General features: G+C 41.9%; 1 protein-coding gene across 1 annotated transcript in view; it reads left to right on the top strand.

Moving 5' to 3' along the window:
- Positions 1-16508, top strand: part of LRP1B (LDL receptor related protein 1B) — a 1871059-nt gene that overhangs the window by 1232295 nt on the left and 622256 nt on the right. The window contains exon 23 of the mRNA XM_073545568.1: positions 6869-7114. Within this exon, the coding sequence (XP_073401669.1) occupies positions 6869-7114 (246 nt within the window). The remainder of the gene's footprint in view (positions 1-6868; positions 7115-16508) is intronic.

Here is a 16508-nt window from a genome sequence, read left to right as displayed (position 1 = left end):
ATGGATATTTCCCACCTAGAAAAGACACATGTATAAGATGCACCAATTATGGTGCTTTGCCTGGCTTTTCCCACTTGCCCTGGTACTGTGGCAAGTGGGAAATAATATTTGCGGAGTTGATGTGAGCTGTTTTATGGCCGCTGACATCAAGCCCACAGGTTAGTAATGGAGAGGCGTCAATAAGACACTCCCATTACTAACTCAATAGTTAGATTGTACAAAAGACACAGCTAGAATAAAATCCTTTATTTGAAAGAAAGATACTGACTTCTTTATTTGAAATAAAAATAAAAAAGCACAGTTATACTCACCTTACGCCCATTTCATTGAAGCCATTGTCCCCTGTGAAAAAAAAGAAAAATAATAAACAACCATATCCCTCACATGTCCAAAGTAAAGATATTCAATGCTGTAATCCATGTCTGTGATATGTGGTTTAGAACCTGAACGGTGGCATGATATGACCATCCAGGCTGAAAAACATGGGAAAATGAGGTGCTGTGAGTGCAGCTTCAGTGACTAGTAGTGAAGCCATTGAGGTTACTGCAGATCACTGAGGCTGCATTCCCAAAATCACTTTACTGTGAGCCTGGACAATGAACTGCGGTGACCTCAATGAGATCATAGTGAGCACCATGAGAATTTTCTCACAGTATATCTAAAAGACTCTACTCCATTACTAACCTGTGGGATTGATGTCAGCAGCCATAAAATAGCTGACACTAACCCCACAAATATCAACCCACTTGCCACCGCAACAGGGCAAGTGAGAAGAGCCAGGCAAAGTTCCAGAATTGGTGCATCTAATAGATGTGCCTTTTCTGGGGTGGCTGCAAGCTGCTATTTTAAGGCTAGGGGGCTAATTTTCATGGCCCCTTACCAGCCTGAGAATACTAGCCCGCAGATATCTGCTTCAGTTTGGCTGGTTGTCAAAAATAAGGGGGACCCAATGAGATTTTTATTAAATTATTTATTTAAATAATTTTTAAAAAATGGCGTGGGGATCCCTCTATTCTTGATAACTAGCCGTGATAAAGCTGACAGCTGAGAGTTGCAGCCCACAGCTTTCAGTTTTGCCTGAACTGGTTATCAAAATTAGAAGAGATCCCACATCATTTTTTTTTATTTATTTATAGCACAGGCGCTGGTTGATGAATAATCCCATCAGTGGTGCCTGATCTTTCTGTTATCAGCGACAGCTAGTGTAGGCTGATAGCCTGTGACCATTTTACCACCGGTCATAGCTGCAGGCTCATACTGTCATCTGACAGCCTGGTAACTGCAGCTCTCTGACCGGCATAAAAATCTTACAGCCAATCAGAACAGCCAGTGTTACTCGTGCTGTTATGCAGATAACGGCATGGGAAAAACATGATGTCCGGGGAGCCAAACCCAAAATCCATGTTCTGGAACCATGCTCTAACACTAGATGTTCGGTACGGACCCTGAACGCTACTGTTAGGGTTCGCTCATCTCTAATAAAGAACATTTACTATGGATTTACCAACAGCAGCTGATGGTTCCAATTGCATTAAGGTCTCCTACAGATGACTAAGCCTTGAGGTTGGAGTCTACAAATGTAATTTATATATCACTAAGCTATAAGCAATTGCTGTGTTGCCATGTGATTCTTTTATATGACATTGAGAGATCAGTACATTGTCCCCTTAAAGCATTGAATAACTCCAACATTCAGCTTCTGATGGAATCAGGAACTTTTCTAATATCTTCATGTGACATCTTGGGCATGTAAAAATATCACGGTTCGTGTTGTTTAAGACTTTGGCCCCAATTCAACAAAATTGTCATTTTTCATACTCTCCTTGATAAGGAGGTGTGCTGGAGTCAGATGCTTCTGATTTATTAAGAGGTGCTCAACACAAATCTTAGTGCAGTCAGAAATTGGAGGAAGATATGTGGCATATGGTGCACCACCGCTTGTCATGAATTTAATGAGCAGCATTCACCACACCCAATCACTCCCCTGTCCGGCCACAGCTCCACTTTGTCAGAGCTGGTCGAAAATTACATGAAAAGACTAAAAGTCTAAAAATGTTAATGTAGCCTGCGTTGCATCAAAATTTTATTCTCTTTCAAGAATGTTTACTCCAGAGTTCTGGAGTAAAAGCTTTGATGAATCGGAGCCTACCAGAATGGAACTCTATTGTATTATGAGAAGATCCTGCTCATTTGTTCTGAAGAGAGAGAGAGAAGAGAATTTAAATGGCCATAAAAGTCAAAGAAAGAAAGAGGATGACCATACGGAGGAACAATGAAGACAATCATGGAAAGCAAAATATCAATGAAATTCAAGCACAAAATTACAAAAAAATTTCCAGATGTTAAAACTCACATGAGCGCCACTCGCCAGGAAATCTGGAAACTACAATCAGGAAACTATAACTTGGCCGACTAATAACAGCCCATTGGTTTCACCTGCAATTATCGTGAAAAAAATAGAATAAGTTGAAGAAATATACGGTAAGTAGTAGAGATCACCCAAGCTTTATGACACCATCATTTTGATTTACCTGATAAATTCCCATCATCATGTGAACAGCAGACCAAAGCTCATAAAACAGGACTACCGAGACACTTTGTAAGCCAGGACAGAAATGGAGCAAAAAAACACCATCAAGTGTAAAAAGCAATTTATACTTTATTAATCCACAAGTAAAAAGATACACATGCCAATAAAAAGGCCTTTATAGAAGGAGAAAAGGAAGAAATACTGCGGCCGATACAGGGGTATACACAGTAACGCTGCGGCCAAAGATCATAATTATACACATCCACGTTAAAAGATAAAAGGGCAAGTCTTACACAATGTCTGTATACAAGAAAACGGGCAGATGAACAATCAAATAATACATAGTGGTAACCAAATCAATATGCCCATATATAATAGTATAAATGCCGCTTACCCATGGTCGCTGGTGTATCTGTGTGCCTCCCTGTAACCCCCTGACGCACGTTTCGCATTAGGTGCTTTCTCAAAAGGGGTGCAGATAAGCATCATGTCCCTGAGATTATATATAAAGGTTCCAATCAATGCCGGTATACCGGGCGCATGCGCCGATGACGTCACACGCCAGAAAAGTTTCCTCCCACCTCCGTGGCCATCAGCAACCAGCACGCAGGTAGGTGGAAATCCACCTGCTGCCGTCAGAGACATGCGCACCGAACTGGCTTAGATAGCCACAGAGGAGAACAGGAGGCTTGCGAGGCAAACCACGCGTGTGCACCACCACCGCCATTAAGAAGAAGATCATAGCGGCAACCATATTGGGGAGAATAAATGTCAGCCAATAACAACATAGGAGATGCAATATTAATACAGCCCAAAATATAAAAGGGCTGGAGTGATCAAGTGCTCAATAAGACACAAAAGTGTAATATAAACAAATTAGTTACATATCATATAGCAATGTAAACAGAGTAGTTACATATCATATAACCATATAAAGTGCAATCGTGCATATATAAAGTGACTGTGCACAATAATATATTCAAATCACAAAAAAGTGCACTGTTATAACAATACACTTGAATCAGAATAAAGTGACAATATAAGTGAAAAAATAAAGGATAAAAAACAACAACCAAATAATAATAAATAATAATGAAAAAATAAAAAAATAATACAAAAATTATAAAATATGTGTAAAGGGCTGAAAAACAAAAAGAAAGAAAGAAAAAGAAAAAAGGCAAAAGTAGTCTTCCTGTCCAAATGTAGACGCCTTTAACTCTGCTTAGATACTGAATGGCATCATACGTAGACATCATAGGCTTTACTTAAGCGTTGAGTGATGCTGCATCGTATCAAGCCCAAACTCCAAAGGATGAATAACCGGCAAGGTAGAGACTAAAAGAAAACTAGGAAAAATGACACAATTAAAAAATACTAAATGATACAAAAACGTGTGATGGCAATACAAATATATCTTTAATAGTTAAACAAAAGGACGCCACCACAAAGACTAAGACAGAGATGGGTGGACATCACTAAAAGGGGAATTTGAAATCAATCCCTCACAAAAGTATGGAAAGAGGAACCGAGACACTTTATAGATTATCATCAGATTAGACCATTCCTTCCATAACTTTCTAGAATGTGAAAAAGTAAACAAACCTTTAAAATGGCCTTGTTCACGCATACAGATTTATCAATCCATAGTGGAGGCCTAATGAAGGGAAAGTTCAATTATTGCTCTATATGAAAAAGTTTTTAGTAGTGTAATAGAATCATGTACCAGAGATGAAAGATGAAGAATCAAATGTTTCATTGGTCTAGATCTAAGGTTGGCAATTAATTTCACCAAGGGGCCACATGAGAGGCCATAAATGTTGCGGAGGGCAGAACAAACTTAATTTTGCTCATCATTATACCAATTTGTGCAGTGGTATCTGCATTTTTAGGATGCAGACACTGCTGATATTGAGACGCCAGGCAAAGGGGTGAGCCACTTATGTGGTATGCCACTATTACCAGTCCGTGAGCTGCACTGCACCGGAAAAGCCAAAAGGCCAGATGTGGCCTGATATACTGTAGATAGTCAGCTTTATCTTGAAATTACTAAATGTTATCAAAAAAATTTTTTTTTATTCCTTTTTTTTCTTCATTTAGATATCTGGGTTTTTGCCTTTTTTTTTACGGATAGGACACATGCTCATAATATTCTATGAGCTTTATAACATGCATCCTTTTTTAAGGAATATCGGCTCGGAAATAAAAGCTGAAAAATGCCCAATTTTCATTTAACTATGAACTAAATTTTTTATTAACCCCTTCACCACCCAGCCTATTTTGGCCATTTTTGGCAATTCTGACCAGTGTCCATTTATGAGGTAATAACTCAGGAAGGCTTCAATGGTTCCTAGCGATTCTGAGATTGTTTTTTCATTACATATTGGGCTTCATGTTAGTGGTAAACTTAGGTCGATAATTTTTGCGTTTATGTGTGAAAAAATCAGAAATTTGGCGAAAAGTTTGAAAATTTCGGAATTTTCAAAGTTTGAATTTTTATTCCGTTAAACCAGAGTAATGTGACACAAAATAGTTAACAAATAACATTTCCCACAAGTCTGCTTTACACCAGCACAATTTTTGGAAAAAAAAATTTGTTAGGAAGTTAAAAGGGTTCAAAGTTTATCAGCAACTTCTCATTTTTCCAGCAAAATTTACAAAACCATTTTTTAATGACCACTTCACATTTGAAGTACCTTTGAGGGGCCTACATGACAGAAAACACCCAAAAGTGAACCAATCCAAAAACTGCACCCCTCATGCTACTCAAAACTTCATTCAAGAAGATTATTAATCCTTCAGGTGCTTCACAGGAACTAAAACGTGGAAGGAAAAAATGGACATTTTAATTTTTCCAACAAAAATGTTCTTTTAGCCTCAATTTTTTCATTTTCACATGGAGAACAGGATAAAATGGATCCTAAAATTTGTTGGGCAATTTCTCCTGAGTACATTGATACCTCATATGTGGTCATAAACCACTGTTTGGGTGCACGGCAGGGCCTGGAAGGGAAGGAACTTCATTTTACTTTTTGAATGGAAAATCAGCTCCAATCGTTAGTGGCTGAGGAGATGCAGGAGCTGGCAGCAGCATGGGGCTTGATCAATGGGGCAGGGGGCAGGGGGTGATCACTGGGGTGGGGGGAGTGGAGGTTGAGGGGTGGAATCGAACAGCGGGGGGAGCGGAGGGCAGCAGAGGGGAGTCAATACCAGATGGCAGCGGGGTGATGGGCGGCAGCAGTGGTGGCAGATCGCGGTCATCAGTCGGTGACGGTGGCAGTAGGGCAACAGGTAGCGACCTTGCTCTTCAGCTTCCACAGACAGGATGAGGCTGAAGAGCAAGGGCAGCCATAGTTCATCACGCCCCTCCACATACGATTGGAGGGATAGCATCACATGGATGCTAGCTCTAATCAGACCTGGGAGGTGACACAGAGGTCACCAGAGAAATCGTAGCCATGGGGGTGGGCAAAACCACTCCCTGGGTTTAACTACAGGTCCTCATGTACCTGCAGGTAGGGTGACATTTCAGTGACATCGGTCACCCGACCCGCAGAAACGCGATCCTGCCATGATGCCTGTGTGGTGTCACAGGTCAGTAAGGCACCAAGTTTCAAGACACCAATGTGGTGTCACAAGTCGGGAAGGGGAATAGTCCATTCATTCCAACACAAGTGCCACCCGAATTTAATCCTAACGTTACCCTTTTTTCAATATCTAAAAGAGTTGAGAAGCTTGGAAACCTTCATCTTTTTCGATCTGCAAATGTACTAAAAAAACATTGGTGGTGAACATGGAGACACGGACCAAGAAATGGATGAATATCAGATAAAAACACAGATTAAAATAAATTGATGATTCTTGATTAAAAAAAAAGTTGAAATTCTGTCTCTACAACAGTTATAGCAGAGAAGGGGATTGGCTCAGCTAATTAACTGAGTGAGACATCCAGCGCCCTTCAAGCACAACATCGACATTCAGAAAATTGAAGTGCTGTTGGATCCACAAGAAGGAGTTTCAATTTGGAATATCATGGACAGTTTCCTAATCAGGGGTATAATATAACTCTTTGTTATGACCTTTTATGCTCCCCCTTTCTCCACAGCCCAATTTACCCTATATTTCTAAAAGAGTTTGTACCTCTCAATCATGAAAATGAAGCTTCGACAATTTTAAAGATAAATTAAAAAATTGACTTATGTAGGCCAAAAGAAAACAAAGCAAGAAGTGATGTTCAAATATGGGAATCCTCATTAAACTTTATTTTCTGCTCGGTTACATTTGGGTAATGTGTCTTATTTTCCTATTGAATATACTTTATCTCTTTTACATTCCTTTCAGATGAATGTTATTTGAACAATGGCGGCTGCAGTCACCAGTGTAGTGTTGCTCCCGGAAGAGGAATTGTTTGTTCGTGCCCACAGGGAATGTATCTGAGTGTTGATAACAAGACCTGCGACATTGTAGATTATTGCACAAAGCATTTGAGATGCAGTCAAGTGTGCGAACAACACAAAAATGTTGTCAAATGTTCCTGCTACGAAGGTTGGACTTTAAATCCGGATGGAGAAACATGCAACAATGTTGGTACGTAACACCTAGGTTGTGACCATTGTTCCATATAGGTATATATAATTATATGTTTAGGCATTGTTTACATTCTTTACATTTTATGTTTTTTTATGTTCTTTTTACAAATTTGACTAATAACGTTGTCTTAAATTATCTTCCTTCAAATCTAGTCAAGAAAAAAAATGAAAAACAAAACATATTTTCCAATTTTGTAAGGTTTTTTTGTAAATAGTGTTACATTCTTTTGTTTTTCTTTTGTGTTTTTTAAGCAAATTTTATAGACTGTGTTCACATTTGAATTAAAGACTTGGTTCAGAGCTTCCATCGCAAATTCGGCCCCAAAAAAATGAACATGTGATGAAAACCTGAAAACCAATGTTGTAAGCAATAGGGTTCATTGGGTGCTTTTTAGTGTGTCCATCAAGAGAGAAATCCAGCAGTGATATTTTTTTTTGTTGTCCTGCCTCAATGACCAAGTAGAACAATAGAGAACGCGGTTGTGAACAGAGCCTTGTGTGCTCCAAAATCTAGATGTTTCCATATAATCATACAAAGAATAGAAGGCTTACCTTGATCTACTTCCTTTTTTGCCTTGCCGAAAATAAGTTTGCTCTTTGACACAGGGATACAAAAGGCCCTTTCGCCTTACTGAAAATAAGACGCTCTGTAACACAGTGATATAAAAGAGAATGGATCTTTGTGATTTTCTAAAGCCCTTTCCTTGGCTTCTAATCAACGGAGCCCACAGAAATGTAGCATTAGTATGCCATCCATAACTACTGTGCTCACAAACACCAGTGAACCCTATCGATAAATGGATATGGAAAACAGGTGTGAAGCCGCCATCTGCCTAATGGACTTATACATGGAGATTAATAGCATGCATATGAACAGTTGCAACATGGTCCACATTAACACATCAGCTCTGCTTAATTAGATGCTAATAAGTCTGTGTTGGCTTTTTTTGTAATGTTCTTCTGCTTAAAAAAAATTCAAACTGTTGCTAAAAAGATTGTCAAATCAGTTCTCCTGCTTTGCACTGATGAGGAGAAAACACCCCAAACATGTGTCTGCAAATGGAGTTTCCAGTTTGGCTTCTTACCATAAGTCATGTGGCAAGTTAATTTAATGGTATGATATTGACTATTAGGATTGCTACCTGCAATAGGTGGCACAAGGATTCCTGTGCTCGTGCTCTCTGAAGAAGCTAATTGCATATTTAAATTCTTACGGGAGCATTTCATGGAGTATAAGTCGCCCTACGTCAACTTAGTGCTCCCTATAAAGTGAATCTTTACTCACAGATAGGTTGTCTAATCTTCTTTCTTCAGGAGCACACTGCTCCTATGCCTCCCAGGATCCAGAATATCAGAATATATTGCTAAAGGTTGCTCAAACAAGCAGCATGGTCGCACTGATGGTCCGAACTGTTCATTTACCGATGCCGTTAGCAGAGGCAGCTTTTACCTTGGCAGCATCGGAAAAACACTGTGACACTGAAGATGGCTTGATCCAATGATCGGGCAAACTTCAGATCTGCGCTCAGCACTTGCAAACTGCATAGAAAACAGTGAAACCGGGTGCCTCTTAAAGACTGGAGATATGGCTGGTAATCTAGGCAACAAGCAGTGTTCGAAAAAAGATTAAAATCCCTCCATTCTCAAGAACGGAAAGGATTTTTAATAAAAGGTAAATTGCAAAGTTACTTTTACAAGTGCTTTGCAATTTTAACCATTCATTTAGGAAGTTGCTATAACCCCTACTGGATGCATGTCCATGTTTCCAACACATTCACCCAGTGATTTATAGTAAAAAGGCTTAATTCAAAGGTTCTACACCTAAATCTAAAAATTACACAAGGGACGTTCATTAATTATCTTACCATTTATAATATGTTGGCCAACTTATAGGAATTTGGTGTCTCAAACACCAGAATGCGGGAGGGAATGCTACCACTAGAGAAGAAGCCAACAAGATGCTCTGCCGACACTAAATCCATGCATTATTCATTGCGTTACGATTAAACTATTCAGTAAATCTATATCAGGACTTGTTCTTTCCTGTTATATAGTTTGCTGTTAGGAGTCAGGTTTCTGCGGTCGCTATGCAGGAATCCAGACCCCCACATTCTGCAGTCTCCTGCTCTTTATCCACTGCAGAAGAGATTGCAGAGGAGATTGCCTTGCAGCAAATCTCTCCTGAGGCTAAGTCCTTCTCTCCTCTTACTGAGCATGCTCATGGGACGATCTCCCATTGGAGATCGGGAGTCATGTGCTCAGGTCCTGCTCCAAATCTCATTTGTCCATCTCAGAGATCTGGAGGCATGCGGAAGGTCCCGTGTTATGAATGAGTCACCGAAGGAAGAAAAAACAAAAATACAAGCTAAGTCCAGAAAACCGGAGAGGTTGGTAGCTATCGGATTGCAGACCCCTGATCCTATTCAATCAACTAACATTAGCCGTGGGGGGTTCCTACGGTGCCCTAGACCCCTCGTTCACAGCCGGAGAACTAAATAAGCATAAAGAAAGAAAGGGTAAATCTAAACTGCCCCAGAGCAGACCCCAAAGCAATAGACAGCCCACAACATGTATTGTCGGTGAAAAGCAGATGAAAACACAGACAGACAGGTTGAGCAAACGATGGGGCCCAACTAACTAAATAGGAAAGGACAGAAAAGATGGTGGCTGCAATCCGCAAAAATACTGCCAAAATAATGTCCAACACGTCTGATAGAAAAAAAGGCCCTGAAGTCACTAGACTTCAAAATCACTATATCAGCACTCAGGTATATTCTGAAGACTGAGCAAAAGATCAACTTGACCAGAGACAAAAATGGAGCTCAGCCTGAACCAACAAGGGCAGGCAGAACACAAACACTAAGTAAACAGACACATTCTCATGGAAAAATAAGAGAGCAAAAACTTAGCTTTCAGAAGACAGGTGTAACTTTGCTCCTGAGGAAGTGTACACGAAACACGTAGAGTTTATGGAATAAAAAGAAAGTTATAATCACTGCTTGGTCCTTGGATTAACTCCTTGTGAACTTTGGACTGGAACAGCGCGATCCTGAAAGCCGGACTTCTCTCCTTCCTATATATACAAACACTAAGTAAACAGACACAATCTCATGGAAAAATAAGAGAGCAAAAACTTAGCTTTCAGAAGACAGGTACTGAACTGGTTTGCAAGAGCTCAGAGCAGAAAGGATCACCAGCACCCCAGTAGGGTGTCGGCTGGCTTATATCCACTCAGTGATTCCGGGTGTCCAATCAGGCTCCACCTGTTCAGATGAAAGGTTCTTCCCAACCCAATCAATTTCACTATCTCTCCTCACCAGCAGAGGGAGTTCATCAGACATCAACGGTGAAGGGGAAAATGAACTTACAACAGTACCTCCCCCTTGAGGAGGGGTCACCGAACCCTCATCCATGCCACCAGGACGATCAGGATGGGCCCGATGAAAAGCACAAACCAATCTTTCGGCATGAATATCGGATGCAGGGACCCAAGAATTATCCTCCTGGACATAACCCTTCCATTTAACCAAATACTGGAGTCTCCGTCTAGCCAGGCGAGAATCCAGTATCTTCTCAACCTCATATTCCACATTACCTTCCACCAATACAGGGTCAGGAGGTGCCACCACAGGAACTACTGGCTCAACAAACCTCTTTAACAGAGACTTATGAAACACATTATGGATCTTAAATGTAACAGGAAGAGCCAATCGACAAGAGACAGGATTAAGAATCTCCAAAATCTTGTAAGGTCCAATAAATCTAGGTTTAAACTTTGGAGAAGCCACCTTCATAGAGATATTCTTTGATGACAACCAAACCATATCACCCACCTTAAACTGGGGACCAATGGTCCTATGACGGTTGGAAAACCGCTGGGCCTTTTCCTGGGAGAGAGACAACCTATCCACCACTTGGTCCCAGATCTGGTGCATTCTCTCCACCACAGTGTCAACACCTGGGCAGGCAGAAGACTCCACCTGCCCTGAAGAGAATCGAGGATGAAACCCAAATTTATAAAAAAAAGGTGACATCAAAGTGGCAGAACTAGCTCTATTATTTAAAGCAAATTCGGCCAAGGGCAAAAATGAAACCCAATCATCCTGATCAGCAGAAATAAAACATCTCAAATACGACTCCAAAGTCTGGTTTGTTCTCTCCGTCTGCCCATTGGTCTGAGGGTGAAATGCAGAGGAGAAGGACAACTGAATTCCCAGCTTGGAACAGAAAGTCCTCCAAAATCTAGAAATAAACTGAACTCCTCTGTCAGATACAATGTTCTCAGGAATCCCGTGCAAGCGAACCACCTGTTGCAAAAACAAGGCCACCAACTCTGATGAAGATGGCAACTTAGGGAGTGGTACAAGATGGACCATCTTAGAGAATCTATCACAAATCACCCAAATAACAGCCATTCTCTGAGAGACAGGCATATCAGAGATAAAATCCATTGAAATATGGGTCCATGGCCTCCTGGGCACCGGCAAAGGCATCAGCAACCCACTAGAGCGAGAACAAGGTTTAGACCGGGAGCAAGTCCCACAGGACTGCACAAAACTCCTGACATCACGAGACAAGGAGGGCCACCAAAAAGACCGACTCACCAAATCTCTAGTACCAAAAATACCTGGATGACCAGCCAATGCAGAGCAATGAAATTCAGACATCACTCTCTTCCTCCACTGGTCAGGAACATACAATTTTCCAATGGGACAACGCTCAGGTTTGTCCTCCTGAAACTCTTCCAGAGCACGTCTCAAATCGGGCGAGATGGCAGAAAGAACTACCCCCTCACCTAAGATGGTAGCAGGCTTGGTCACAACAGGAGAATCAGCAAAGAAACTCGAGGGCGTCTGCCTTGACATTCTTAGTGCCCGGAAGAAAAGAGACCACAAAATCAAAACGTGTGAAAAACAAGGCCCACCTAGCCTGTCGAGGATTCAAGCATTTGGCCGACTCCAGGTAAATCAAATTCTTGTGGTCAGTAAGGACCACGACTTGATGTTTAGCTCCCTCCAACCAATGTCTCCACTCCTCAAATGCCCATTTCATGGCTAACAGTTCCCGATTCCCCACATCATAGTTACGTTCAGATGGGGAGAACTTTCGGGAAAAGAAAGCACAGGGATTCATTTTAGATGTTACCAGATCTTTTTGGGACAAAACAGCTCCTGCACCAATCTCAGAAGCGTCCACCTCTACCTGAAACGGGAGTGAGACATCAGGTTGCCGCAAAACCGGAGCAGAAGTGAACCTTCGCTTCTGCTCCTGAAAGGAAGAAACAGCCTCCGGAGACCTATTCAGCACATCAGCACCTTTCTTGGTCAAATCAGTCAATGGTTTGGCAATACCAGAAAAATTAGCTATAAATTTACGATAAAAATTAGCAAAACCCAAAAACTTCTGGAGGGCCATCAAAGAAGTGGGCTGAACCCAATCCTAAATGGCCTGTACCTTGGCCGGGTCCATTTCAATAGTTGATGGAGACAAAATAAATCCCAAAAATGAAATCCTCTGTACCCCAAAAAGGCATTTCGATCCCTTGACATACAGGGAATTCTCCCTCAAAATCCGGAACACAGTCCGAACATGTTCCGCATGAGAGTCCCAATCCTTGGAAAAGATCAAAATATCAACCAGATAGATGATCAAAAATTTATCCACAAAGTCTCGGAAAATATCATTCATGAAGCACTGGAAGACAGAAGGGGCATTAGTGAGCCCAAAAGGCATCACCAGGTACTCAAAATGTCCCTCTGGAGTATTAAACGCTGTCTTCCATTCATCCCCATGCTTAATGCGAATAAGATTATACGCCCCCTTGAGGTCAAGCTTGGTAAACCAGCAAGCACCAGAATAGATCAGAAATCAGGGGTAACGGATACTGATATTTAACAGTAATTTTGTTGCGGGAACGATAGTCAATACAAGGCCTTAATGAACCCTCCTTTTTGGCCACGAAAAAAACCCCAGCACCTAAGGGTGAAGAGGATGGTCTAATATGACCCTTCTCCAATGACTACTTAATATAGGATCGCATAGCCTCATGCTCGGGTACAGATAAATTGAAAAGTTGACCCTTGGGAAATTTACACCCAGGGCTCAGCTCAATTGCACAGTCATAACTCCTATGAGGAGGCAAAGACGCAGACTGATTCTCACTAAATACATCATAATAATCAGCCAAATAGTCAGGAACATCATGCGACTGGGGAGAGATGGAGAAAACAGGAGCATCACTAAGGGCACACCGACAACCCCAACTCACCACAGACACAGATTTCCAATCCAAAACTGGATTATGGATTTGTAACCAGGGAAACCCCAGAACAATGGTATCATGCAGATTATGCAACACCAAAAATCTGCAATTTTCTTGATGTTCTGGGGCGACCCGCATTACCACCTGGGTCCAAAACTGAGGTTTATTCTTCGCCAAAGGAGTAGCATCAATACCCCTCAAAGGGATGGGCGTCCGCAGAGGTGTCATAGGAAATCCACAACGTTTAGCAAAATCCAAGTCCATCAGGTTCAGAGCTGCTCCCGAATCCACGAAAGCCTTAGTGGAAAACGTGGACAGGGAGCAGATCAGAGTAATAGCCAGAAGAAACTTAGGTTGAACACCACCAACAGCAAATGTGTGTGCAAAACGTCTATCTCACTTAGGGCAGACAGAAATAATATGCGAGGCATCTCCACAGAAAAAACACAGCTTACTACGCCTTCTGAACTCCTGACGTTGCGCCCTAGACAAAACTCTATCACATTGCATAGGTTCAGACATTTGTTCAACAGGTGGCAACACCTCTCGTGCAGTCTTGCGTTCACGCAAACACCGATCAACCTGAATGGCTAATGACATAGAATCGTCAAGACCAGAGGGAACAGGAAATCCCACCATAGTATCTTTTACGGTTTCTGACAAACCCTTCCAAAAGAGAGCTGCCAAGGCACCATCATTCCAAGTAGTAAGGACCGCCCACTTTTGGAATTTTTGACAGTACAACTCTGCCGAATCCTGACCCTGGCTCAATGCCAACAGGGCCTTTTCAGCCTGATCAATAGCATTAGGTTCATCATACAACAGCCCTAAGGCTTGAAAAAATGCGTTCACATTAGCTAGAATAGGATCATCAGGTTTCAAAGAAAACGCCCAATCCTGAGGATCACCGAGCAGCAAAGAGATGACAATTTTAACCTGCTGCGCGAAGCTCCCTGATGAGTTAGGCTTCAAGGCAAAAAATAATTTACAATTTTTCTTAAAGTTCAAAAATTTAGACCGATCCCCAAAAAACACATCAGGAGTAGGGATCTTTGGTTCAGCAACATGTGAATGATCAAGATAGGCGGAAATTCCCCGCACTTCAGCAGCGAGCTGCTCCACACGATCAGACAATTGCTTCATCTCCATTGAGAAGAAAAAAAATTCCCCTTACGGCCTCAAAGACATAGAGGAAAAAATATACACAAAAAAAAATTCAGACACTTTTTTTTTTACAATTCTTTCCTGCTATTGAGTACCCTAGAATCTGCGGTATGGCTGGTGATTCTGTTAGGAATGAGTCACCGAAGGAGGAAAAAACAAAAATACAAGCTAAGTCCAGAAAACCGGAGAGGTTGGTAGCTATCGGATTGCAGACCCCTGATCCTAATCACACAACTAACAGTAGCCGTGGGGGGTTCCTACGGTGCCCTAGACCCCTCGTTCACAGCCGGAGAACTAAATAAGCCTAAAGAAAGAAAGGGTAAATCTAAACTGCCCCAGAGCAGACCCCAAAGCAATAGACAGCCCACAACATGCAAACGATGGGGCCCAACTAACTAAATAGGAAAGGACAGAAAAGATGGTGGCTGCAAATCCGCAAAAATACTGCCAAAATAATGTCCAACACGTCTGATAGAAAAAAAGGCCCTAAAGTCACTAGACTTCAAAATCACTATATCAGCACTCAGGTATATTCTGAAGACTGAGCAAAAGATCAACATGACCAGAGACAAAAATGGAGCTCAGCCTGAACCAACAAGGGCAGGCAGAACACAAACACTAAGTAAACAGACACATTCTCATGGAAAAATAAGAGAGCAAAAACTTAGCTTTCAGAAGACAGGTACTGAACTGGTTTTCAAGAGCTCAGAGCAGAAAGGATCACCAGCACCCCAGTAGGGCGTCGGCTGCCTTATATCCACTCAGTGATTCCGGGAGTCCAATCAGGCTCCACCTGTTCAGGTGACAGGTTCTTCCCAACCCAATCAATTTCACTACCTTTCCTCACCAGTAGAGGGAGTTCATCAGACATCAACAGTGAAGGGGAAAATGAACTCACAACAGTCCCGGCTGCTATAAAAGGCACTCATGGCTGTTCCGCCATGCGCTAGTATAGACCATACTTATAATGCTTAGGAGAAGAAACACAAGAGCACGCAATAAATTCCATATAGAAAAGTGTAAATTTTTATTATTAAATAGTTTACAAAAATGGATAGCAAGAGATGTGCTCATAAACAATTAGGACAATAGATCCCATGTACCGACCAGATCCCCTCCAGATGAAGAACCAGGTGAGAGTATACTAAGAGCCTCAAATCATGTCTAAGATCTAAGTACCGCCCCAGCAAATATGAAATCCATAATCAGGGTAGCGGTGACTGGTATTACCAGTGTCAATACGCGCTAACAGCAGAGATCAAAATGCTGGTGGAAGTGAGAGATGACCATCAGATCATATCATACATCAGAATACCACCCCAGCAGATGTAGAGTGAATAGTCATAGAAGCAGTGACTGATGATAAAAGTACCAACACACACTGCTAGTGATAGTCAAAAATGCTGGTAGTAATACAGAATCAAATAGATAACAGCTCACCAGGGAGGGGAAGAGGAAGGGGTCCAGCAGTGGGGCCTCCGACGCGCGTTTCACGACGTCCCCCGCCGCTTTATCAAGGAGGAGATCCTCCTTGATAAAGCGGCGGGGGACGTCGCGAAACGCGCGTCGGAGGCCCCACTGCTGGACCCCTTCCTCTTCCCCTCCCTGGTGAGCTGTTATCTATTTGATTCTGTATTACTACCAGCATTTTTGACTATCACTAGCAGTGTGTGTTGGTACTTTTATCATCAGTCACTGCTTCTATGACTATTCACTCTACATCTGCTGGGGTGGTATTCTGATGTATGATATGATCTGATGGTCATCTCTCACTTCCACCAGCATTTTGATCTCTGCTGTTAGCGCGTATTGACACTGGTAATACCAGTCACCGCTACCCTGATTATGGATTTCATATTTGCTGGGGCGGTACTTAGATCTTAGACATGATTTGAGGCTCTTAGTATACTCTCACCTGGTTCTTCATCTGGAGGGGATCTGGTCGGTACATGGGATCTATTGTCCT

This window comes from Dendrobates tinctorius, unplaced genomic scaffold, assembly GCF_039654945.1.
Source record: "Dendrobates tinctorius isolate UK_male_01 unplaced genomic scaffold, ASM3965494v1 ptg000143l, whole genome shotgun sequence".
NCBI lineage: Eukaryota > Metazoa > Chordata > Amphibia > Anura > Dendrobatidae > Dendrobates > Dendrobates tinctorius.
The sequence above is the reverse complement of the archived record's forward strand: the minus strand, read 5'-3'. Positions and strand labels throughout refer to the sequence as shown.